The sequence below is a fragment of the Staurois parvus genome, unplaced genomic scaffold, assembly GCF_062004578.1.
Source record: "Staurois parvus isolate SC_StPar_1 unplaced genomic scaffold, SC_StPar_1.0 ptg000340l, whole genome shotgun sequence".
Lineage (NCBI taxonomy): Eukaryota > Metazoa > Chordata > Amphibia > Anura > Ranidae > Staurois > Staurois parvus.
In genome coordinates this window covers 4,455,380-4,482,345 of record NW_028318136.1, presented here as the reverse complement: position 1 = coordinate 4,482,345, position 26,966 = coordinate 4,455,380, and the positions used below count along the sequence as shown (strand labels likewise).

At 49.0% G+C, this 26,966-nt stretch overlaps 1 protein-coding gene and 1 pseudogene across 3 annotated transcripts in view; one reads left to right on the top strand and one right to left on the bottom strand.

The window, feature by feature from the left end:
• HNRNPUL1 (heterogeneous nuclear ribonucleoprotein U like 1) overlaps window positions 1–8,106 on the top strand; it is a 47,371-nt gene extending 39,265 nt beyond the window's left edge. For all 3 annotated transcript variants that reach the window (XM_089684262.1, XM_089684261.1, XM_089684259.1), the window contains exon 15: window positions 1,280–8,106. In XM_089684262.1, coding sequence (XP_089540388.1) covers window positions 1,280–1,447 — 168 coding nt within the window. In that variant the 3' untranslated portion in view covers window positions 1,448–8,106. The remainder of the gene's footprint in view (window positions 1–1,279) is intronic.
• Window positions 8,107–22,989: 14,883 nt separating this feature from the next.
• On the bottom strand, window positions 22,990–23,373 carry LOC149456966 (Nuclear RNase P; annotated as a pseudogene).
• Window positions 23,374–26,966: the final 3,593 nt, after the last annotated feature.

Genomic DNA, 26,966 nt, shown 5'->3' with positions numbered 1-26,966 from the left:
CCATGTGGAAGATTTTGGGTAGAAGATGTGTTGCACAGGGAAGTCTGTACAGCAGAGATCTCATGTGAGCAGGGTAGTAATTAAAGTATCTGTAAAGATTTAATTGCCTTCATGCTGTAATGTTCAGTTATACATCAGTGCTCTCAAAATAGCCTAAAAGGAAAAGCATAAATAATTTAAATGTATTTTTGTAGTGTTTGCTTGCTGGTGACACGTTTGTTGCGGTTGGCCAATGTACTGTGTTGTAATGCTTTGTTAGCACATGACAGTGGGACGCCGAGTTGAAGCCACTATCAATCATTAGAGAATAATTGATATAAGTACCACCCCCCTTCCAAAATAAAAATGACATAAAGAAGTTTATTGAATAGCACCGCAATTAAGGATGCATTTTTTTTGGGTGGGTACCAAGGATGCATTTTTGGTGGGTGGAGAGGAAAGGGGTCTTCTTACAGACAGGTTTTACGTAAAACCCATTTGAAGAGGAATAGAATAGGATGAAGTACCTCCTTAGTGTACTTTATCCTATTCTAAGGAAGCTGTATAACTTTACCAAGGTAAAGGTGCACATGTTGCTTAAAAAAATAAATAAATATTGCACATTTACAGCCAGTTCATAGCACATGCAGTCCAGTGCGTGTTTTGTTGTTTTTTTTTTTTCTCATCAAAAACGTTTGTGTAGTAGGTTATATGGTTCCCACTGGCATAGTGCACACCAGTATGCACAGTTCCAGAAAAAAAGTAGAACATGCTGCATTTTTTCCACACTGAACTGTACTGGAATGCTGTAAAACGCCCCAGAATGCACATCTCCTTATTAAGTGGAAGAAAAAATGAACTGAAATGCTTCAAAAACATGCATGCAGAAACACATCCAGACTGTTTCTGTGGTGTGAACGACCCTTAACAAAGCACAGCAAGGAGGTTTACAAGTGTGCTAAATGGAAGAAAAAATAAAAGCTGGGGGAATAGTCTGATCATGTGACCTGCTGGTCATGTTACAGATGATTGTTTTCAGTCTTAACCTGGAAGAACTACCTACAACCCATAGGCAGTACACTCTGGACCCTCATTTTATAAATGAGCCATAAAACGCAGTCCATAATGCGGACAAAAATTGCAGTGTATAGCCGAGAGCAGATAGTGATATCTGTTCTCCATTGTAAATGGAGTTCTAAAAGTTACCTTTTCGCTGAATAAAACCACTTTCGATTTATTATACTGCTGGCATTTTTTTTTTTTTTTTTTAACTTGACATTTTGCCTTGCTTGTCTTCTAGTACGGAGGAGGCCAGCAATGGAGCCAGTATTCGAGCCAAGGACAGGCCCAGAATCCTAGTCAAGGTCAAACACAAGGTCAAGGCCAGTGGAGCCAATGGAATTACGGAGGAGGCAGTGGTGCTGGTGGTGGCTATGACCAGTCTGGTCGATATGGAGGAACCCAATGAGATTCTCTAGCGTCCAGTCACCAGGAATATGACACTCTGCTTTTGTCTTGCGCCAGGACTGAAAGATCTTAAACCATGTTGGATTATCTCACAATCTTTGTTATCCAAACAAATACAGACACTTGTGTCGAGTCTGATATGGAATAATGGTTTGTTAGCACTAAGACAAGTACTATGTTATTAATTTTACTGTGTCTGAACAGGAATCCATACAGTGAATAGAATCCCTTTTAGCTAGTATCTGTCCATTTGAAAGTTGTTTCTCTGGAGAAAAAAAAATCCCTTTCTGATGCTTGCATTCCATGCTGTGTTAATGGTGCAGCCAGCCACATAACTGACTGCACATACTTCAGTTTTATTTTTTTTATTTTATTTTACCATTTTCAGTCTGTTCTTTATTATTTTAGTGTATGATAATCTGTTCTGGTCTGCATGGATCTTTAATGCGATATCTGTATCATAGACTCTAACTTTCTTTTCTTTAATTCCCTCCGTTGAAGACAAGTAACTTTGTTATTTTATTGTAGAATATTAATGTTTTACTGGATTTTCAGCTGTTTAAAAAAAAAAAATGACATTTAAGATTTATTTGCGTAAGACCACAATGTTCTCTGTCTGAGTTTCATTGCACATGATTGTGTTAAAGGCATTTGTATTTTTTTTATTATTTGAAAAGGAGTGAATAATTACCTTTAAAAAAAAAAAAAAAGTATGGTCCTCCTGTGTATTTCTTCACTTTTGGCAAACTATTACTTGTCAATTATGTTAAAGGTTCTGGCACTTGGCATGGCATTGTAGAATTGCTAAAGAAGGAGTTCAAATTAACCTTTAAGCACCACTGACATCTTGACCATGTGACAAGGTGACATTGTTTCTGGACAGGGAATTTTCTGACTCTTTTTTTTATACTTTACCTTCACTTCTTCCCAGTTAAGCGGCATGTCATTAAATCGCCCTTGTGACAGCTCTTGGGCCTATCGATTGGCTCTTAGGCCCTGGCACCATCACAGGGGAGCGGGCCACCTTCTCCTTCATACCTGGATGTGCTGGGTATTTTCTCCAGCTGTAGAGAAGCAAGGAGCTATGAGGGAGTGCAGATAAGGTGAATATATGGGGGGGTTGGAAGCATGCCTTTTCCACAGACGTCAAATTGGCCTACATAGGTGACTAGTTTTAGCCTTTCCCTACTTTATTCAAAATTAACGTTTTGGCTTTAGGTATACTGTAAAATAAGTATCACGACGTGAAGACTACCATCGCTGTCTTCCTTTTGAAAATGTTGATTGGCTGGCTAATATGCTGAACCCTAGCGATAATCTCTAGATCACTGACCCAGAGCAAGTATATTGACTCAAGTCTTGATTTGAGCACTCTTTTCAGGTCTGTGTCTCAAAGCAGTGATTGTCAACCTGTGAGGTCTAGAGGGCATCAACTGCGGCCTCTGAAATTTCCAAAGAGGTGCAATTTAATATACAGTATGTAATGCTAGAGAGGACTGAAGAATTATTAAAAATGATGGGCATGCTGCAGAAGACTGAGAGACTGGAGCATGTTACAGGGGGCTAGTATAATTCACCATTATATTACCAATTTACAAATCCGTGCTCTTGCTGTTGACTGGAACAGCAAGTACCAAAAAGCTGCATATGGCAAAGGCTGCAGGTTGGACCCCCCATGGATTTTCAGCTATTGAAGTAAGAGGATCAGCAGGACAGTCAGAGAACCAGCTTTTTCAGGTGAAGAGATCAACAAAGGCAGCCTCTGCATGTTCCTTTGGTACATGGTTACCTGGAACCTTGGTTGACAATTTAAAATGTATCTAGCCTTTTTTTGTGTTTGTGTGTCCCATTGGGAAACCCCAGCTGGCTCCAGGGTGATTGTCCTGGACACATGCCTCACTGTTTCAGTTACAATAAGTAAAAACACGCTAATTGCACATTTTGTTGACAGACCAACAAATCTGACAGTATGCAGACAAACTAGGATTCTCTCATTCTGAATCTGTATGCCAGTTGTCTTGTGCTTGGTGGGTCAGGCAGATTCGCAATCCCAGTTGTGAGCTTTCAGATTTCCCACAAGTCTGGGTTACTTAGCACATGCATATGTATTGATATAAGAAAATTTTTATTCTGCTACCCTAAACTGTTGGCAGCAGGATGATGCGGACCATGAAATGTACAGACCTTTCTGTATTACTATATGTTGACAAAATTTGGGTACTTTCTTGTTTGGTACTGGGAACCTGGCATTGGTAATGCTTACACAGGGTGCCTCTGCCTCACATTCTAACAATCCTGCTGCTGCCTGCAGTGTGCCCCCAGAGTTAGGTGCCTGAAACTGATGCCCTAGAAGTTTGTCCTCTGTATACTATCCTCTGGGTCTTTCTTAGCTCTATCAGGCCTTGCTGCCCCCTTTGCTCTATCATCCAAATTGAGTAGCCCAAATCCCATACCAATGATGTCCCCAGTCTAGGTTCCTATGACCTTTCCAGTGCATTTGCTGTTTGCAGTGTACCTTTAAGGAGTCTGGGAACATGCAGACAATGTTTTGTACCTCCCAAACATCTACCAGCCTCGTTTTGAGGAGGATTTTGTTTAAACTTCTGCTGCCTCCTTATTGTGGATCTGGCAGTATTTCTCAAATCATCTTCCAGGACCGCTCATCAAATAGACACTTCCTCCAGCAGGAACAGGAATTGCACCACCAAATACACTTTAAAAGGACATCCTTTCAGTGAACTGGTCATATTTTGTATTTCCATCACCTGGAACCCTGGTGGGGGAAGGGGGGCACTGTTTCCATGGCTATCCTTTTCTTCCACCCACCACTTTACCTACATGACTTCCATAGGAGCAGCTGGTAGGGCTCTCTGCTAGATTGCCCTCCAGGACCCCTCCTCAGTATGGGAAGGAAAGGTGGCTTGGTTTCCTATGTCCTGTTCCTGCAGAAGGCCTTGTCTGGAAGCGGCACACCTCCTTGACTGGGACCAGCACAGGCACCATGGGTTCCCAGTTTGGCTGTCTTGGTGCACAGTAGGGCACTTTTTGGCAGAAATCTCACGCGGTAGGTGCATGTGGTTTGTGGTCTATGTTCCTATTTGACGGAATGATGCACTGGCATTAATCATGGGAGAGTGCGGTCATTTCCAGGCATTGGAGGCTCTGATTCCAGGCCTCATTTTTGGTAAAGTAGAAGAGCTGGCTGGGTCCCTAAAGGTGGTTCCTTACAGCGATGGCTACAGCTGGAGGACCTTTCCTGAGATGGTCTCCCAGCTCATCTATCCTCTTTTCTAAAGTTGGAGGACATCTGTTGATTTTTATATACACATGGACAGCCTGCTGTGGTGATCATGGACATGAATTGGTTACAGTATGTTAAAAAAAAAAAAGTTTTAAGTTTTTTAATTTTTTTTTTTTGTATAATTTTTTTTTCCCCACATACTTTCATAAGCATTGTTCAGTGTCACTAAAGTAACACTACTACTCTGGTGGGGTGATGGGACTTTTTTTTTTTAATATTTTGATTGCTGATTGCAGTGATCTATGATTGGCTACAGCTAATCACATGTGACAGGGTGCTGTGATTGGCCCAGGTACCATGTGATAGCCATGCTCCAATCACAGCTCACTGGCATAGGAAGCAGAGCTGTTATTCATTCATAGCTTCTTTTGTTGACATTGTGATCACATAGCGATCCCATAATCCCCAGGCAGCTGAAAGCGGCCCAGTATCAAGAGCCGCAATTCTTTGTCTGGAGCAGGCACAATGATGTACATGATTGTGCCTGCACATGCCACCCGCTCACAGTAAAATTACTGTATGCAGTTGACAAGAGGTTAAAGACTTTGTTTCCCATGTCCAACCCTGCAACCGGCCATTGCTGCAATTTGTTTCTCAAACTTCAGCTAATTGGAGTAGCGCAAAGAACAATCTATGTATTCTAGAAACGAATTCTGGCAGAAAACTTACAAGTCTTGCGTTCTGCTCTACTTTTGTGTCTTAATATCCCAGAACAGTGGTCTTCAAACTGCAGCCAAAGGCCAAATGTGTCCCTTTGCATACCAGTATACGGCCCTTGGGGTACTATTCCTCACACTGACATGAGGCACTCTTCTTCCAACTGACACCAACAATGGGGTAATAATTTCTTCACTAATACTAACAGTGGGGCACTATTCCTCCCACTGACACCAATGATGGGGCACTAAGCCACCCACTGAGACACAGAGTGGGACACTGTTCCACCCACTTACACCAACGATGGCGGAATTCATATTTCCCCCTAATACCAAAGACGGGGCATTACATTTACTTCCACTGATGCCAGGACATTTTTTTTAAATCACTCTGGCCACATTCTGGAACCCCTAAAGTCTGAAGCACAGTAAACTGGCCCTTTGTTTAGAAAGTTTGGAGACCCCTGCCCTAGAACCAGTCATGACATAAATTTCCAAAATGGCTCTCACTTCTATCAATTTGCACAGTATTTTATGACTAAAAACCTGGACAGCTGAAGCTACCTGCCTCACTTGTATGCCTTTTTAAGGGAGGACATTTTCTGGTCACTCATTTGACAAGTTCAAATACACAATCGGGTCTGCCTGTCTGTTTTACAGGCGGACCTGTTCGAACCATGCATTGCCCTCTATGGAGGAGCAGTGGATGTAAACGGCATGTGTCTGTTAACACCTGCTTGCTTCTGATCCTATCTGCTAAAAATGGATGGGGATCAGAAGACAGTCGGGTGTAAATGGACAATGATCCATTTACATCCAACAACCCATAGCAGAAAGAGGACTGTCATCTGCCTACTCAATGTGGATCTGCAGACCAGATCCCCACTGAGTAAGCGGATCTGCTGACAGGCCTGCCTCTTGGGAAAAGGGTCTAAAAGAGGCCATAGGAGGAAAAGTCCTTTCACAATGTAAGACTTCAAAACCCTTAGAGGCCATCTCTAAATGAAGAGTGCATCATTATTTTTTCAGCCCTTCTGTTGGTGCAGGACTAGGAATACAGTCCACCAAATCTACCCCAAAACCCTCTGCATGTTGAGGGGGCACCTTCACTTTTAATAGTGGGGGAATATCTGTTGTAATTTGCTTTCCTCTGGGCTAATCCCTAATTAAACCTGTTCATGGTACAAAACCCAGTGGGGACCATTTGTCCTATACAGGATCTAAAATCCCTAAACAAGTACCTTCGAGATCCAGTGTTGTGCATGGACTGCACAAGGTTGGTAAGGGGAAAATCTGGCATCGGCAGACCTTCAAGATACCTACCTACACATTCCCATTTACCCAACTCCGAGCTTTCTGTGTTTTGCAATAGGAGACAAAACACTTCTAATTTGTCTCACTGCCACTTGGTCTATTTCTGCTCCCAGAGTGTTCACAAAGGTTCTTGGCCTCTGGTTTTATATTTTTTCCACATTTTACCAGGTGGACGTGCAGGCTTCTACTGGTGTAGTCTTTGGCCATGGGATTCTCTCTACAACACTCTAATTTGGGTCTTTGTTAGGTCTGTTGGCTTTGTTGTTGCTCATCCCTCTGTTTCATTGCTTGGGAACATCCCAGGATTTATGAATTTCCTGCTTGTGCTCTGTATTGTACAATTAAGATAAGAATTTTGAATTGCCTGTAAGTTCCATATCTTGGAGTCAGGGTGAATAAAAATCGATGGTTTAAAAAAAAAAAATAAACAAAATTGGATTTTTTTAATTTAAATCAAATTTTTTTGATTTTTATCAAATGTATTTTAATAAAATGTTTTTTTGTTGTGAAAATCTATCTAAATATAGTTTTCTATTTAAGACACATTAATAATTTAATTTATTCAGCATGAAATGGAGCTTGGTTATGTAGCATGAGGCTGTATATTCTGCAATAGTTACATTTTTGGTAAATCATTCAATGAATTCAAGCTGTGCAAGCTGAGATAACATGCACTTCATTGATGCATTCACACAATTTCACAGTAACCGTGAGAAGAAACATGAAATAAAAGAATTTGAGCAGTTCTCAAGCTATCTGTGATTAAAGTGTTACTAAACCCACAACTGTAAAATCAGTCTGTATATGCAGTAAAGCATGCGTGTTATACTCACTGTAGAACCTAAGGGGTTAATCCTCTGCATTGTGTAAAAAGGCTGTTCATCCTGACTGCTCTGCTTCTCCTCTTGTTCAAATGTCCACGCTGATAAGACAGACTGAACCCATAGCCCTTCTGCACATGTTCAGTTTAGTGTGCATTTCTAGAGCGCTTTTTTTTTTTTTTTTTTCTTCTTGGGAGAGTGCATGTGATTTAGCACAGGGCCAATCAGCACTATCCAGACACAGGTCAGGGGTTCTGCATCCTCCTAGAGCAGAATGAAAACTCCTACAAGCTTTAACTAGTGCTCTGCTGAAGTCACAAGACTGCTCTAACTGCTGATGAGAAAAGGTATTTAGTTTATATTTACTAACATAATTGCATGTCCATGTTGTGTGTACTGTGTGAGACCAGATATAGTGAATGCAGGGCCCTGGGTTTAGTAACACTTTAACCTATTAATCTAATATCGGTTCTGATATCGTTGTTTTACTAACCTGACAGCTTATTATTCTAAAAAGGTAACCTTTGTTTGGTTTGCAAACAATAAAGATTCTAACTACCAGCAAGAATGAGTCGGATTCCTTGCATTTAAAGAGCACCTGTCATTTTAGGTCCATCACGGCAGCACCTGTTAGCGGACATCCACTCACCTGATGCCACCACGTCCCTCACCTTGTTGTGTTACTGCCGCATCACCAGCCGTCCCATTAAAGTGAATGGAACTGTCGGTGAGTCAACAGCAGGTCAGAGGAGGAGCCACTGCGGACAGAGAACACTTGCTCTTTAAGAATTATGATTTAAATCAAATCCACTCTGCTTGGAGTACAGGACAAAGATCAAATTCCCCTCTGTTCCTGTGTTACTCTGTATTGCTTGATGGCTTGCTAAAAAACTGAGGACTTATGGAGTGGGGTAGGGTTTTAGCAGTACTAAGAGGTGTCCTCAGATAATCTTTTGCCAGTATTCAATCATCTGAAGGTAAAAGCCTATAACGCAGGGTCTGTAAATATCCAGCCTGTGACTGTAATGTACTTAAAGATATGGGGACACTCGGCAGGGGGAGGAGCACTAGCAGGGGACCCCAGAAGACGAGGATCAGGGCTGCAAAATTAAAATCACTTTGCTCCATTTTGTTGAGATCAGCTCTGTGGAGGCCATACCTGGATCACGTTGGACCGAACATTGCAGGCCTAATCTGACCTATGGGCACTGGACTCTGCTTGTGCTGCTTTTTATATCCTGTGTTAAAGTGACACTAAACTCTGGTAAAAAAAAATTCAAGTATGTATTCTTACCTCAAGAAAGTACCTTATGTTGCTTTCAGCCTCCTCCAAATTCCTTTTTGTTTTTATACTGTGATCTGACATCCTGTTAGAGCAGTGTTTCTCAACTCCAGTCCTCATGGACCCCCAAAAGGTCATGTTTTCAGGATTTCCATTATTTTGCACAGGTGATTTGATCAGTTTCACTGCCTTAGTAATTACCACAGCTGTTTCATCTGAGGGAAATCCTGAAAACATGACCTGTTGGGGGTCCATGAGGACTGGAGTTGAGAAACACTGTGTTAGAGGGTGGCTACGTTCATTCTCCATGGTCCCATTGTATGTTGGAGTGTAGGCACCCTCTTTTGCTTGCGTCTGAGATGGACTATAGACTATGGGGTCCGTAGTGTGCATAGAGCAGTGTACATGACCACAACAATCATCCGTTCTAAACAAACAGAAGTGGGGGGAGGAGAAGTTGTTCAGGAGCTCACAGAGGCTGTTCCCCGGGGGCAGAGAAAAATAGTAAGAAACCATTTAATGAAAAATAGATTACATTGCTATTAACTACTTGCCTACTGGGCACTTATATCCCCTTCCTGTCCAGGTCAATGTTCAGCTTTCAGTGCTCTCACAATTTGAATGACAATTTCTCAGTTATGCAACACTATACCCATATAAAATTTTCATCTTATTTTTCACACAATAGAGCTTTTTTTGGTGGTATTTAATAACCACTGGGCTTTTTATTTTTTGCACTATAAATAGAAAAAAACTGAAAAAAAGCGTTTTTCTTAGTTTAATATAAAATTTTGCAAATAAGTAATATTTCTTCATATATTTTGACCAAAATTTATAGTGCTACATTTCTTTGGTAAAAATAACACAAATCAGTGTATATTATTTGGTCTGTGTGAAAGCTATAGAGTCAACAAGCTATGGTACCAATCATTGAAAATTGATGGCACCTGATGTACTGACGGCCTATCTCACTTCTTGAGGCCCTAACAAGCCAGGACAGTACAAGCACCCCCCAAATTACCCCTTTTTTTGGAAAGCAGACATTCCAAAGTATTTAGTAAGAGGCATGGTGAGTTTTTTGAAGTTGTAATTTTTTTCCACAAATCTTCGTAAAATGAAGATCCCCCCCACACACAAAATTGTCATATTAAGTTATTTCTCACACACAGCACAGGCATACTTGCAATACACCCCAAAACACATTCTGCTACTCCTGAGTATGGCAGTACCACATGTATGAGACTTTTCCACAGCCTGGCCACATAGAGAGGCCCAACATGCAAGGAGCACTATCAGGTGTTCCAGGGACTGATATCTTGACTACCTATTACAGGCCCTGAAGCACCAGGACAATGGAATTACTCACAAAATTACCCCATTTTGAGAAGCAAACACCCTAACGTATATTCTATGAGTCTTTTGAACATGTCGTTTATTTCCAAACGTTTTTGGAAGATGCGGGAAGAAAATTAAACCATTTTTTTTTTACACAAAGTTGTCAATTTATAAAATATTTCTAACACATAGCATGTAAATACCAAAAAATACACCCCAAAATACATTCTGCTACTATTCCTGAGTATGGTAATACCAAATGTGTGAGATGTTTCCACAGCCTGGCCATATACAGAGGCCCAACATCCAAGTAGCACCTTTAGGTGTTCTAGGGGCAAAAATTACACATCTAATTTCCTGACAACCTATCACATTTTTGAAGGCCCTGGAGCACCAGGGCAGAGGAAACACCTACAAAATTACCCAATTTTGGAACGCAAACACTCCAACATATATTTTAGGAGGCATAATGAGTCTTGAACATGTCATTTTGCACACGTTTTTGGAAAATGTGGAAAAAAAGTAAAACTTTTTTTTTTATACAGTTGTCCTTTTATAAGATATTTCTAACACATAACATGACAACGACCCAAAACATACATCCAAATCAACAAAGGAATGGTTTCACCAGAAGAAGATGAAAGTTGGGGGAGGTCAGTGACATGGGGAGGACAGTGACATTGAAGAGGGGCCATGACTTTGGAGGGGGGCCATGACATGGGGAGGACAGTGACATGGGGGGGGGGCACTGACATGGGGAGGTCAGTGACATTGGGGGGGCAGTGACACGGGGAGGACAGTGACATTGAAGGGGGGGTCATGACATGGGGAGGACAGTGGCATTTGGGTGGGCCATGACATGGAGAGGACAGTGACATTGGGGGGCAGTGACATGGGGAGGACAGTGGCACTGGGGTGAGCCATGACATGGGGAGGACAGTTACATGGGGGGGGCACTGACATGGGGGAGGTCAGTGACATTGGGGAGTAGTGACATGGGGAGGACAGTGACATTGTGGAGGACAATGATATGGGGGGGCAGTGACATGGGGAGGACAGTTACATTGGGGGGGCAGTGATATAGGTAGGACAGTGGCATTGGGTAGGGCCATGACATGGGGGAGGTCAGTGACATTGGGGGGCAGTGACATGGGGAGGACAGTGACATTGAAGGGGGGCCATGACATGGGGAGGATAGTGGCAATGGGGTGGGGCACTGACATGGAGAGGACAGTGACATTGGGGGGGGGCATGACATGGGGAGGACAGTGACATGTGGGGGGGGCAGTGACATTGGAGGGGGGCCATGACATGGGGAGGACAGTGACATGGGGAGAACAGTGACATTGGGGGTGCAGTGACATGTGGGGGGGGCAGTGACATGGGGAGGACCGTAACGTGGGGGGGAGCAGTGACATGGGGAGGACAGTGGCATTGGGGAGGTCAGTGACATTGGGGGGGCAGTGACATTGAAGGGGGGCCATGATATGGGGAGAACAGTGACAATGGGAGGCACTGACATGGAGAGGACAGTGACATTGGGGGGGGGGGCATGACATGGGGAGGACAGTGACGTGGGGGGAAGGTCAGTGACATTGGAGGGGGGCCATGACATGGGGAGGACAGTGACATGGGGTCACTGACATGGGAAGGACAGTGACATTGGGGGTGCAGTGACATGTGGGGGGACAGTAACGTGGGGGGGGGCAGTGACATGGGGAGGAAAGTAGCATTGGGGTGGGCCATGACATGGGGAGGACAGTGACATTGGGGGGGAGCCATGACATGGGGAGGACAGTGACGTGGGGGTCAGTGACAAGTGGGGAGGCAGTGACATTGGAGGGGGGCCATGACATGGGGAGGACAGTGACATGGGGAGGTCAGTGACATTGGGGGCATTGACATGGGGAGGACAGTGGCATTGGGGTGGGCCATGACATGGGGAGGACAGTGACATGTGGGGGGGGCAGTGACATTGGAGGGGGGCCATGACATGGGGGGCACTGACATGGGGAGGACAGTGACATTGGGGGTGCAGTGACGTGGGGGGGGGCCATGACATAGGGAGGACAGTGACATGTGGGGGGGCAGTGACATTGGAGGGGGGCCATGACATGGGGAGGACAGTGATATGGGGGACACTGACATGGGGAGGACAGTGACAAGGGGGGGCACTGACATGGGGGAGGTCAGTGACATTGGGGAGGTAGTGACATGGGGAGGACAGTGACATTGAAGGGGGGCCATGACATGGGGAGGACAGTGGCAATGGGGGGGGCACTGACATGGAGAGGACAGTGACATTGGGGGGGAGCCATGACATGGGGGCTTTGTATGTATTTATTATATAAGTTTTGATAATTTACTAAGACCTATGATCACATAGGTTTGGCAGTATATATTGGTGCACATTGTTGCATTTTAAAATAATTTTTATTATAAGGTTATGGTATATAGCACTTCACTACTGTCCTCCCCATGTTATGCCCCCCCCCCCCCAATGTCACTGTCCTCTCCATGTCAGTGCCCCCCCATTGTTACTGTCCTCCCCATGTCATGGCCCCCTGTTAATGTCACTGTCCTCCCCATGTCACTGCCCCCCAATGTCACTGACCTCCCCCATGTCACTGTCCTCCCCATGTCAGTGCCCCCCCATGTCACTGTCCCCCCTATGTCATGGCCCACCCCAATGACACTGCCCTCCCCATGTCACTGCTCTCCCCTAGGTTACTGTCCTCCCCATGTCACTGCCCCCCCACATGTCACTGCACCACCAATGTCAGTGCCCCCCATGTCATGGCCCCCCTCCAATGTCACTGCCCCACATGTCACTGTCCTCCCCATGTCATGCCCCCTCCAATGTCATGGCCCCTCTTCAATGTCACTGTCCTCTGCACTGATATCCGTGTACCCATGTGAATGGCGTAGCGTGCAAAGGGTTATATATTGTGGTAAATATTGTATATTAAGTAAGGGCCCCCCCTATGTCACTGTCCTCCCCATGTCACTGCACCCCCCCCCCCACATGTTACCTTCCTCCACATGTCACTGTCCCCACATGTCATGGCCACCCTCCAATATCACTGCCCCCCCACATGTCACTGTCCTCTCCATGTCAGTGCCCCCCCATTGTCACTGTCCTCCCCATGTCATGGCCCCCCTTCAATGTCACTGTCCTCCCATGTCACTGCCCCCCAATGTCACTGACCTCCCCCATGTCAGTGCCCAGCCCCATGTCACTGTCCTCCCCATGTCATGGCCCACCCCAATGTCACTGTCCTCTCCATGTCAGTGCCCCCCCATTGTCACTGTCCTCCCATGTCACTGCCCCCCAATGTCACTGTCCTCCCCCATGTCACTGTCCTCCCCATGTCACTGCCCCCCAATGTCACTGACCTCCACCATGTCAGTGCCCAGCCCCATGTCACTGTCCTCCCCATGTCATGGCCCACCCCAATGTCACTGTCCTCTCCATGTCAGTGCCCCCCCATTGTCATTGTCCTCCCCATGTCACTGCCCCCCAATGTCACTGACCTCCCCCATGTCACTGTCCTCCCCATGTCAGTGCCCCCCCATGTCACTGTCCTCTCCATGTCATAGCCCCCGCCAATGCCACTGTCCTCTCCATGTCATTGTCCTCCCCAATGTCACTTTCCTCCCCATGTCACTGCCCCCCAAATGTCACTGTCCTCCCCATGTGAGGCCCCCCATGTCACTGCCCCCTTCATGTCACTGTCCTCCCATGTCAATGACCTCCCCACATGTCACTGTCCTCCACATGTCATGCACCCACATGTCACTGTGTCCCCACATGTCACTGCACCCCCACATGTTATGCCCCCCTATGTCAGTGGCCTCCCCATGTTACTTCCCCCTCTCATGTCACTGTCCTCCCCATGTCACTGTCCTCCCTATGTCACGCCCCCCTGTCCTCCCCCCACATGTCACTGTCCTCCCCATGTCATTCCCCCCCTCATGTCACTGCCCCCCCACATGTCATTGTCCTCCGCATGTCATGCTCCCCCCCCATGTCACCGCCCCACTCCCATGTTATGGCCCCCCATGTCACTGTCCTCTCCAAGTCATGGCCCCCACCGATGCCACTGTCCTCCCCATGTCACTGCTTCCCCAATTTCAATGTACTCCCCATGCCACTGCCCCCCCATGTCACTTCCCCCTCTCATGTCACTGTCCTCCCCATGTCACTACCCCCCCATGTCACTTCCCCCGCTCATGTCACTGTCCTCCCCATGTCACTGACCCCCCCCAAATTGTCACTGTCCTCCCCAGGTCACGGCCCCCCACATGTCACTGTCCTCCCCATGTCACTTCCCCCTCTCATGTCACTGACCCCACCACGTCACTGTCCTCCCCATGTCACAACCCCCCCCCCGTCCTCCCCCCACATGTCACTGTCCTACCCGTGTCACGCCCCCGTCCTCCCCCCACGTCACTGTCCTCCCCATGTCATGCTCCCCTCCATGTCACTGCCCCCCCACACATGTTATGGCCCCCCCATGTCACTGTCCTCCCCATGTCATTCACCCCCCCCATGTCACTGTCCTCCCCACATGTGACTGTACTCCCCATGTCACAACCCCCTCCCCAATGTAACTGTCCTCTCTCCAATCCTTGATGCTCCCCAATACACAGCTTAGAACCATCTTGCGGGAGCATCGTCGGTGCCTAGTGATCCGAGGGATCAGCTTCAGCGGTGCGTGTAAGTGTAATCCAGCCTAAAAGGGTTAACTGTGGCAGCTCCGTGCTACAGACCGCGATTGGCTTCTCATGCCTAAAACCAGGACATGCGCAGTTGCTTTATGGAAGACAGATCTTGCCGCTACACTGGCGCTCAGGCAGCTGTTTGCAGTGGCAGAGGTGAGACTCCGGTGTGGTAGACGGTGAATAGGGCGGTGCCCCTCACTGCCCCTCCATTCTGTGTACACAGAGCCTTCTCCTGGCGGAAGCAGCATGTTCCCAGTGAAGGCGGAGCTCCTCATGCAGGGTATACTCTGTGACCTCTCACTAATCCCTCTCCCTCCCTCTCTGTCTCTAGGGCTCCCCCTTCCTCCAGAGACCCCTGTCCTCCTCCACAGTCCTCTTACAAGCTGCGGACAGTCAGGTGAGTGCACCGTAACACAGGGGTGGGGCCCTGACACCTATAACCACCAATCAGGATGAACCCTTTCCCCTGCCGGAGCTGGATTTGCATTTTAGTCCTGCCTGATAGGTCAGATGAAACCTCCCGCCATGATGTGTTTCCTGAAAGCAAAGACCTCGGAGAACAAGATGGCGGCCAGTCCAGGTTTCTGCGTCCCGTGACATTAGCGCAAAGCTAAAATTTCCATGAAAAATACAGTGAAGTTCAGTTTAGGGCGCGTACATGCAGCAAATTAACCCATTAACCTCTTCCCGTCCGGACCGTGTCCATAAACGACCAGATGGGAGCGCTGCCGGGAGTGAGCGGCACTGCGATCGCTGTATGGGATCTCTGCGTGATCATGTGATCAGTGATTGGCAGATCAGTGATCACATTCAGAGTAGTAAGCAAGATGTCACTTTTGACATCATTGCTTACTACGTGTGAAATCTGTGACTGATCACAGAGGTCACATGGTACAAGGCTATTCACAACAGCCTTGTACCATGTGACAAGCTGTGACTAATCACAGCTCACAGAGTATTTCTCAATGACTGCAGGAATGCAGCCAGAGAGAAGGAGAAATGATTGCTATTACAGCTTTTATGGGAGTAAGAGCATTCAGTGTAAAAAAAAAAAAAAAATCTTCATCACGCCCCACAAGCAGTACAGTGTCACTATGGTGACCCTGTACTGCTAGGGTGACAGTATGTAAAAAATAAAAACAAAATTTTTTTTAGAAAAATTATAATTTTTGGTTATAAACTAATTTGGGTTATTAAGTGTTCTTGCATGGCAGACCACTTCCTGTTATCTCACATATATATTCTTATTATTATAGCCAAATTTACCACCCTAACTCCTCCCACAGTTTTTACACCACATAGACAGTAATATACCGAAACGTGCGGATTGTTCCCGATTGGTGTGCTATTACTTTGTGGAATGTTTCGCCGAATGGTTCACAAAATATCGGCGTTTTTGTGGTGAAATTGGTCCCATAGGAATGAATGGCGGAATGTTCAAAACTAGAGTGGGAGCTGACAAAAGCTAGAGTGTGAGCTGAAAAATCAGGACATGATTTCTAAACTACCATCACTCTCTCATTTTCAAGCCCACCTACACAAATCTTATATCAAAACGTTCAGCTATCCCTGCTGCCACTAAAAATGTCCACGGCTAAGCCATAGTCCTGATAGTTTTCACAATATGGACCATTTGTTTGCAACTCACGCCACCCATTGACATTCATTGAAACTCCACTCTAGCCACCTCAAATTTGAATGGCAATTTCTAAACTGTGACTGTGCCTTCATTTTTAATATTTCAGAGACCTACAATGCATCAAAATGTAGGTCTGGGTCTTATGATTCTCACAATATAACGCTCTTTGGTGTAGGATTTATAATGTTTAAACTAAAACCGTTTGAAGATGGCAACCGCCAGTGAAGTGAGCAAGTTGGAGCAGTTTGTTTTTAACCGCTCTTCTCTGCCCTTGCTGCAGAGTGAGTTGCCATAGGAAACCAGGTGTGTGAGCAGGCAGCAGCGTGACAAGCCACTCCACCCAGTTACTTCGCCCACTGCAGTTGTAGACTACTGGTGGAGGGAAGAACACTTCACACAATTTCCCCAGAAATTGTAGCTTTTCTAGTTTTTTTTTTGTTTTACTAAAAAGATAACGGAATAAATTTTGGCCAAGATTTATGATGAAATATTTATTTGCAAAATTTTAGAAAAGAAAAACACTTTTTTTCAAAATTTTCAGACTTTTTCATTTATAGAGCAAAAAAATTAAAATCCCAGCGGTGAATAAATACCACCAACATAAAGTTTTATCTGTCTCAAAAAATGCTAAAATATTCATATGGGTACAGTGTTGCATGACCGCGCAATTGTCATTCAAAGTGAAAGTTTAAAATTGGCCTGGGGGGGAAGGGGGTGAAAGTGTCCGGACTGGAAGGGGGTGAAAGTGTCTGGACTGGAAGGGGGTGAAAGTGTCCGGACTGGAAGGGTTGAAAGTGTCTGGACTGGAAGGGGGGGGAAGTGTCCGGAGTGGAAGGGGGGGAAGTGTCCGGACTGGAAGGGGGGGAAAGTGTCCGGAGTGGAAGGGGGTGAAAGTGTCCGGAGTGGAAGGGGGTGAAAGTGTCCAGACTGGAAGGGGGTGAAAGTGTCCGGACTGGAAGGGTTGAAAGTGTCCAGACTGGAAGGGTTAATAGTATCCGGACTGGAAGGGTTGAAAGTGTCCGGACTGGAAGGGGGGAGAAGTGTCCGGACTGGAAGGGGGGGAAGTGTCCGGAGTGGAAGGGGGTGAAAGTGTCCGGAGTGGAAGGGGGGGAAGTGTCCGGACTGGAAGGGTGAAAGTGTCCGGAGTGGAAGAGGGGGAAGTGTCCGGAGTGGAAGGGGAGGAAGTGTCCAGAGTGGAAGGGGGTGAAAGTGTCCGGAGTGGAAGGGAGGGAAGTGTCCGGACTGGAAGGGGGTGAAAGTGTCCGGAGTGGAAGGGGGTGAAAGTGTCCGGACTGGAAGGGGGTGAAAGTGTCCAGACTGGAAGGGGGTGAAAGTGTCCGGACTGGAAGGGTTGAAAGTGTCCAGACTGGAAGGGTTAATAGTATCCGGACTGGAAGGGGGTGAAAGTGTCCAGACTGGAAGGGGGTGAAAGTGTCCGGACTGGAAGGGGGTGAAAGTGTCCGGACTGGAAGGGTTGAAAGTGTCCAGACTGGAAGGGTTAATAGTATCCGGACTGGAAGGGGGGGGAAGTGTCCGGAGTGGAAGGGGGGGAAGTGTCCGGAGTGGAAGGGGGTGAAAGTGTCCGGAGTGGAAGGGGGGGAAGTGTCCGGACTGGAAGGGTGAAAGTGTCCGGAGTGGAAGAGGGGGAAGTGTCCGGACTGGAAGGGGGGAAGTGTCCGGACTGGAAGGGTGAAAGTGTCCGGACTGGAAGGGGGGAAGTGTCCGGACTGGAAGGGGGGAAGTGTCCGGACTGGAAGGGGGGGAAGTGTACGGACTGGAAGGGGGTGAAAGTGTCTAGAGTGGAAGGGTGGTGAAAGTGTCCGGACTGGAAGGGGGTGAAAGTGTACAGACTGGAAGTGGGTGAAAGTGTCCGGACTTGAAGGGGGTGAAAGTGTCCGGACTTGAAGGGAGTGAAAGTGTCCGGACTGGAAGAGTTGAAAGTGTCCGGACTGGAAGGGGGGAAGTGTACGGACTGGAAGGGGGTGAAAGTGTCTAGAGTGGAAGGGTGGTGAAAGTGTCCGGACTGGAAGGGGGTGAAAGTGTACAGACTGGAAGTGGGTGAAAGTGTCCGGACTTGAAGGGGGTGAAAGTGTCCGGACTTGAAGGGAGTGAAAGTGTCCGGACTGGAAGGGTTGAAAGTGTCCAGACTGGAAGGGTTAATAGTATCCGGACTGGAAGGGGGTGAAAGTGTCCAGACTGGAAGGGGGTGAAAGTGTCCGGACTGGAAGGGGGTGAAAGTGTCCGGACTGGAAGGGTTGAAAGTGTCCAGACTGGAAGGGTTAATAGTATCCGGACTGGAAGGGGGGGGAAGTGTCCGGACTGGAAGGGGGGGAAGTGTCCGGAGTGGAAGGGGGTGAAAGTGTCCGGAGTGGAAGGGGGGGAAGTGTCCGGACTGGAAGGGTGAAAGTGTCCGGAGTGGAAGAGGGGGAAGTGTCCGGACTGGAAGGGGGGAAGTGTCCGGACTGGAAGTGGGGGAAGTGTCCGGACTGGAAGGGGGGGAAGTGTACGGACTGGAAGGGGGTGAAAGTGTCTAGAGTGGAAGGGTGGTGAAAGTGTCCGGACTGGAAGGGGGTGAAAGTGTACAGACTGGAAGTGGGTGAAAGTGTCCGGACTTGAAGGGGGTGAAAGTGTCCGGACTTGAAGGGAGTGAAAGTGTCCGGACTGGAAGCGTTGAAAGTGTCCGGAGTGGAAGGGGGGGAAGTGTCCGGAGTGGAAGAGGGGGAAGTGTCCAGAGTGGAAGGGGGGGAAGTGTCCGGACTGGAAGGGGGTGAAAGTGTCCGGAGTGGAAGGGTGGTGAAAGTGTCTGGACTGGAAGGGGTGAAAGTGTACAGACTGGAAGGGGGTGAAAGTGTCCGGACTGGAAGGGGGGTGAAAGTGTCCGGACTGCAAGGGGGTGAAAGTGTCCGGAGTGGAAGGGGGGGAAGTGTCCGGACTGGAAGGGGGTGAAAGTGTCCGGAGTGGAAGAGGGGGAAGTGTCCGGACTGGAAAGGGGGGAAGTGTCCGGACTGGAAGGGGGTGAAAGTGTCCGGAGTGGAAGGGGGGGAAGTGTCCGGACTGGAAGGGGGGGAAGTGTCCGGACTGGAAGGGGGTGAAAGTGTCCGGAGTGGAAGGGGGGTGAAAGTGTCCGGACTGGAAGGGGGTGAAAGTGTACAGATTGGAAGGGGGTGAAAGTGTACAGATTGGAAGGGGGTGAAAGTGTCCGGACTTGAAGGGGGTGAAAGTGTCCGGACTTGAAGGGAGTGAAAGTGTCCGGACTGGAAGAGTTGAAAGTGTCCGGACAGGAAGGGGGGGAAGTGTCCGGAGTGGAAGGGGTGAAAGTTTCCGGAGTGGAAGAGGGGGAAGTGTCCGGAATGGAAGGGGGGGAAGTGTCCGGACTGGAAGGGGGTGAAAGTGTCCGGAGTGGAAGGGTGGTGAAAGTGTCCGGACTGGAAGGGGGTGAAAGTGTACAGACTGGAAGGGGGTGAAAGTGTACAGAATGGAAGGGGGTGAAAGTGTCCGGACTGGAAGGGGGGTGAAAGTGTCCGGACTGCAAGGGGGTGAAAGTGTCCGGCCTGGAAGGGGGTGAAAGTGTCCAGACTGGAAGGGGGTGAAAGTGTCCGGACTGGAAGGAGGTGAAAGTGTCCAGACTGGAAGGGGGGTGAAAGTGTCCGGACTTGAAGGGGGGGAGTGTCCAGACCAGAAGGGGGTGAAAGTGTCCGGACCGGAAGGGGGTGAAAGTGTTCGGACCGGAATGGGGGGAAAGTGTTCGGACCGGAAGGGGGGTGAAAGTGTCTGGACCGGAAGGGGGTGAAAGTGTCCGGACTGGAAGCGGGTGAAAGTGTCCAGAGTGGAAGGGTGGTGAAAGTGTTCGGACTGGAAGGGGGGTGAAAGTGTCCAGAGTGGAAGGGGGGTGAAAGTGTCTGGACTGGAAGGGGGTGAAAGTGTCCGGAGTGGAAGGGTGGTGAAAGTGTCTGGACCGGAAGGGGGTGAAAGTGTCCAGACTGGAAGCGGGTGAAGTGTCCGGAGTGGAAGGGTGGTAAAAGTGTTCGGACTGGAAGGGGGCTGAAAGTGTCCAGAGTGGAAGGGGGGTGAAAGTGTCTGGACTGGAAGGGTGTAAGTGTCCGGACTGGAAGTGGTTAATGGTGTATGTAGAGCCTGACTCTCGTTCCCGGGGATGTCCGGAGATGAAGATGAGTATCTTTCTCCCTATTGCCGTGGTGGGGGTGGTAGTGGAATGCTCTCCCAGATGGGGGGCAGGGGTGTTGTTGGTCAATGTCAGGCTTTCTCCACGAGAGGGACGGAGGGGGTGGGGGGGTTGATGTCGGTTGGTGTCCGTGGGTCGGACAATGTTTGTGTTGCCTAGGGCAGTACAAAACCTAAATACACCACTGGGTGGGTGGCCTTCTTCACCATCTTACTACCACATATAATGCCCCGACGACAATTCACACTATCAGCCGATGTAAATGAAGGAGCTAACGACTATAAAGGTTTCCTGACACCAGCAATGGGGTTATGTAACTAGGACAGGATGGTGCCACTTTCACACACCCACATCCTGCTCTTGGACAATCCACATTTCCACGTTCCATGGCAATCTGGGTGAGGTGACCTAAGGTGTGAATATAAATGCTGAGCATCTTTGTGAAACTCTTAGACAGACTTTCTCAAGAGTTTTACCCGAGGAATCCTTGAAATAATTTTCAGGTTTCAGGAAACCCTTGCTAAAATTAATTCATTGGTAATCAGTGGGCAGAATGCTCCTCGCATTGGTGGCCGGTGGGAAGAACGGCCCTCGCATTGTAGGCCGGTGGGAAGAACGGCCCTCACATTGGTGGCCAGTGGGAGGAACGGCCCTCGCATTGGTGGCCGGTGGGAAGAACGGCCCTCGCATTGGTGGCCGGTGGAAAGAACGGCCCTCGCATTGGTGGCCGGTGGGAAGAACGGCCCTCGCATTGGTGGCCGGTGGGAGGAACGGCCCTCGCATTGTAGGCCGGTGGGAAGAACGGCCCTCGCATTGGTGGCCGGTGGAAAGAACGGCCCTCGCATTGGTGGCCGGTGGGAAGAACGGTCCTCGCATTGGTGGCCGGTGGGAAGAACGGCCCTCGCATTGGTGGCCGGTGGGAAGAACGGCCCTCACATTGGTGGCCGGTGGGAAGAACGGCCCTCGCATTGGTGGCCGGTGGGAAGAACGGCCCTCGCATTGGTAGCCAGTTGGGAAGAATTTCGCCCCTCTTAGTGGTAATCATTTGAAAGAGTGGCCCTTGCATTGGTGGCCAGTGGGAAGAATCCCCCCCTCTTTTAGTGGTAGTCATTTGGAAGATTGCCCCCTACAATGGTGGTCAGCAGGCCACTCTTACAGACCGCTAAAAAGATCTTTGGTGTCCTGCCGTTGGCTCTTCAAATAGGCATTGGGCCCAGAACTATTCAGGCACCATCAGATTCAGCCACAATTCAAAGGACCCTTAACCTCTGGAGGAGCCCCCACGGTTTCATGGAACACTGTTTGAGAATGGAAATTCTTGGAACCAAAGAAGTGGTTTTGTCGTGGCGGAGTATAATGAGGGTGGGGGAGGAGAGAGTAGTCTGAATTGGGTCGTGTAGTGCCCCCACAGGCCATGGCAGAGTATAATGAGGGTGGGAGAGGGGAAAGTGGTTTGAATTGGGTTGTATGGTGCCCACACAAGCCGTGGTGGAGTGTAATGAGGGTGGGGGAGAGTAGTCTGAATTGGGTCGTGTAGCGCCCCCACATGCCGTGGCGGAGAGTAATGAGGGTGGGGGAGGGGAGAGTAGTCTGAATCGGGTCGTGTAACGCCCCCATGGGCCGTGGCGGAGTATAATGAGGGTGGGGGAGGGGAGAGTAGTCTGAATCGGGTCGTGTAACACCCCCCCACATGCCGTGGCGGAGTGGAATGAGGGTGTGGGAGGGGAGAGTAGTCTGAATCGGGTCGTGTAGCACCCCCACATGCCATGGCGGGGAGTAATGAAGGTGGGGGAGGGGAGAGTAGTCTGAATCGGATCGTGTAACGCCCCCATGGGCCGTGGCGGAGTATAATGAGGGTGAGGGAGGGGAGAGTAGTCTGAATCGGGTCGTGTAACGCCCCCACGGGCCGTGGTGGAGTATAATCAGGGTGGGGGAGGGGATAGTAGTCTGAATCGGATCATGTAGCGCCCCCACATGCCGTGGCGGAGAGTAATGAGGGTGGGGGAGGGGAGAGTAGTCTGAATCGGGTCGTGTAACGTTCCCACGGGCCGTGGCGGAGTATAATGAGGGTGGGGAGGGGAGAGTAGTCTGAATCGGGTCATGTAACGCCCCCACAGGCCGTGGCGGAGTATAATGAGGGTGGGGCAGGGGAGATTAGTCTGAATCGGGTCGTGTAATGCCCCCACATGCCGTGGCGGAGTAAAATGAGGGCGGGGGAGGGGAGAGTAGTCTGAATCGGGTCGTGTAACGCCCCCACATGCCGTGGCGGAGTAAAATGTTGGTGAGGGAAGGGAGAGTATTCTGAATTGGGTTCTGTAGCGCCCACACAAGCTGCTCTCATTTCACACATTGGACTTTCTCTGCCAGCCATGAGTCTCTTCCAAGGTTCGATATGATGACATCTGCTGGGCGGGGTCAGAGCTGAGGGGAGGACCTGTGATTTGGGATCCGCCCAGCTCAATTCTCCAAGCATTGCCCCAGCTTCTCTTGCCATGTCACGTGACAGACGCAACCTGGTTGTCTGGGGACTCACTCACCTGCGGTTCGGGTGACACCCTGTGAGGGCGGTAATTGGCTCTAGTCTCAGACCTTCCGCAAGGTATCGGAGTGATGCCGCCCCCAAGTGGGAGTGGCATACTCAGCATGTAACCTCAGTAGTGAACTTCCCTTCACCTTTTCTCTATGGTCTGCCATCTTCTTTATAAACTCCTCCGGGATCTGAGGGTCAGGTCCACCTCATTCCCTTTATTCCTAGGCGTGTCTGCTCTGATGTATATCTCCTACAACGAATACCGTACTCATACATTACACACAACCGCTCATCCCCGGATCACACACCGACATACCCACAATCCTCTGCAACATTTATGTAAATAAGAGGGGCGGGGACTTTGCCACCTACCACTCAGAAAACGGGGGCGTGGCTGCAGAGCATGGGGGAGGGGCGGCAAAGCTTTGGGGTGGCATCCCTATGTCCTCCCATTGAACTTGTTAGGGGGTGTGGCTTTCAGCTCCATAAATGTGGGGGGCGTGGTACCTATCTAAATGAGGGAGGGGAAAGGACCGAAACTAGGTGGAGGAGTAAGGTGTAGAACTCTTCGGGGGGGTGGAGAAGAGGCAGGGTCAGAATCCTCATCCGCCGTGATGGAAGGGGCGGGTCTCCACCTAGGGGGAGGAGAACAGGAGGCGGATTCATAGAGGAGGCGGAGCTCTGTGGGTTGAGAACACCTGAAGTGACAGGCTGCCCTCCTTTCTACTTCCGGGTCACCTCTGTTTCCATCAAGGCGGCGCTCAGGCAGCTGTTTGCAGCGGCAGAGGTGAGACTCACACCGGCGTCTGAATGGAAGTAATGTTGAAAGAGGTGTAGGAAGATGGCCGCTCGCAGTTTTCCGACATCTGTGAGGAAATAAATGTTGAAAGAGGTGTAGCAAGATGGCAGCCAGCAGGCGTTCATCGTCTGAGAGGAAGTATTGTTGGAAGAGGCGTAGGAAGATGGCCGCTCGCAGTTTTCCAACCACTGTGAGGAAGTAGCGTTGTAAGAGGTGCACCAAGATGGCGGCCAGCAGGCGTTTGACATCTGAGAGGAAGTAGTGTTGGAGGAGGTGTAGCAAAATGGCGGTAAGATCTGTCCCCCTTGACGCAACTGCGCATGTGCCAGTTTCAGGCATTAGCAACCGATCGGCGATCTCGTGCTGTCACATTGTTAACCCCTTTTATGCTGGATGCAACGTATGCGAAACGCTGAATCCCATCCCTCGGATCACTGGGGCTGACGATCCTCCCGCAAGATGTATCCTCGCTCTGTCACACTGTTAACCCCTAGTATGCTGGATTCAACTGACACGAACTGCAAGATGTCTCCAAGCTGTGGGGGGTTGTGACATGGCGAGTACAGTCACATGTGGGGGGATCAGTGACATGGGGGGGCCATAATGTGTTGGTGGTGCAGTTACATGTGGGGGCCAGTCACATGGGGGTGGGGATTTGCGTTAAGGGGGGCAGATTTTCACGGGGGACTGAGCTTGCTGCTGGGGGGGGGTTGCTTGCGTCAATGGGGGGCAGATTTTCACGGGGGACTGAGCTTTCTGATAGGGGGGGGTTGTGTCAAGGGGGGCAGATCTTCCGGGGGACTGAGCTTGCTGGGGGGTAATGACAAGGGGGGCAGGTCTTCACGGCAGACTGATCTTGCTGTGGGGTAATGACAAGGGGGACAGATCTTCACGGGGGACTGATCTTGCTGGGTGGTATGGACAAGGGGGGCAGATCTTCACAGGGGACTGATCTTGCTGCTCCGGTGTGGGGAAGTGACATGGGGAGGACAGTGACATTGGGGGGGGGGGCATGACATGGGGGAGGACAGTGACATGGAGGGGGGGTATGACATGGGGAGGACAGTGACATGGGGGGGGCATGACATGGGGAGGGCAGTGACATGTGGGGGGGCAGTGATATTGGAGGGTGGCCATGACATGTGGGGACAGTGACATGTGGAGGAAGGTAACATGTGGGGGGGTGCAGTGACATGGGTAGGACAGTGACATGAGGGGGGGCCCTTACTTAATATACAATATTTACCACAATATATAACCCTTTGCACGCTACGCCATTCACATGGGTACACAGATATCAGTGCAGTTGCAGTTCTGTCACTTGATGGTGTTACTTTGGTAGGGGTGCTGTTTATGGCAGAAGGGGTGGAAGTCTGTCAATAATTGTCTGTGGTAGTTTTGTTGTGGATGTCTGTGGGTGGTAGGTGGTGTGACAGCAATTTAGGGGTCACAATTTGCACCCCGATATTTCAGTGGCTTCAATTTCACATTCTGCAGTATCATGAATTAAAGTGATACATTATTTCATGGCCTCTATGATTATCAGAGGATACATCGAATGGATACCTAATTCCATTAACCCCTCGCCTACCGGTAACTTCTACCCCCTTCCTGCCTAATTTTGTTTTGGTGCCCCATCATTAGTGTCAGTGTGTGAGGAATAGCGTCCCATCATTAGTGTCAGTGGGAGTAATAGTGCCCCATCATTGGTGTCAGTGGGAAGAATAGTGCCCCATCATTGGTGTCAGTGGGAAGAATTGTGCCCCATCATTGGTGTCAGTGGAGGAATAGTGCCCATCATTGGTGTCAGTGGGAGGAATAGTGCCCCACCATTGTGGTGTCACTTATACTAATGAGGGGGCATTATTCCTCCCACTGACACAAACGATGGGGCACTATTCCTCCCCCCACTGACACCAATGATGGTGCACTATTCCTCCCCCCACTGACACCAATGATGGGGCACTATTCCTCCCCCCACTGACACCAATGATGGGGCACTATTCCTCCCCCCACTGACACCAATGATGGGGCACTATTCCTCCCCCCACTGACACCAATGATGGGGCACTATTCCTCCCCCCACTGACACAAACGATGGGGCACTATTCCTCCCCCCACTGACAACAATGATGGTACACTATTCCTCCCCCCACTGACACCAATGATGGGGCACTATTCCTCCCCCCACTGACACCAATGATGGGGCACTATTCCTCCCCCCACTGACACCAATGATGGGGCACTATTCCTTCCCCCACTAACACCAATGATGGGGCACTATTCCTCCAACTGACACCAATGATGGGGCACAATTCTTCCCACTGACACCAATGATGGGGCACTATTACTCCCACTGACACCAATGATGGGGCACTATTCCTCCCACTGACACTAATGATGGGACGCTATTCCTCACACACTGACACTAATGATGGGGCACCAAAACAAAATTAGGCAGGAAGGGGGTAGAAGTTACCGGTAGGCGAGGGGTTAATGGAATTAGGTATCCATTCGATGTATCCTCTGATAATCATAGAGGCCATGAAATAATGTATCACTTTAATTCATGATACTGCAGAATGTGAAATTGAAGCCACTGAAATATCGGGGTGCAAATTGTGACCCCTAAATTGCTGTCACACCACCTACCACCCACAGACATCCACAACAAAACTACCACAAACAATTATTGACAGACTTCCACCCCTTCTGCCATAAACAGCACCCCTACCAAAGTAACACCATCAAGTGACAGAACTGCAACTGCACTGATATCCGTGTACCCATGTGAATGGCGTAGCGTGCAAAGGGTTATATATTGTGGTAAATATTGTATATTAAGTAAGGGCCCCCCCTCATGTCACTGTCCTACCCATGTCACTGCACCCCCCCACATGTTACCTTCCTCCACATGTCACTGTCCCCACATGTC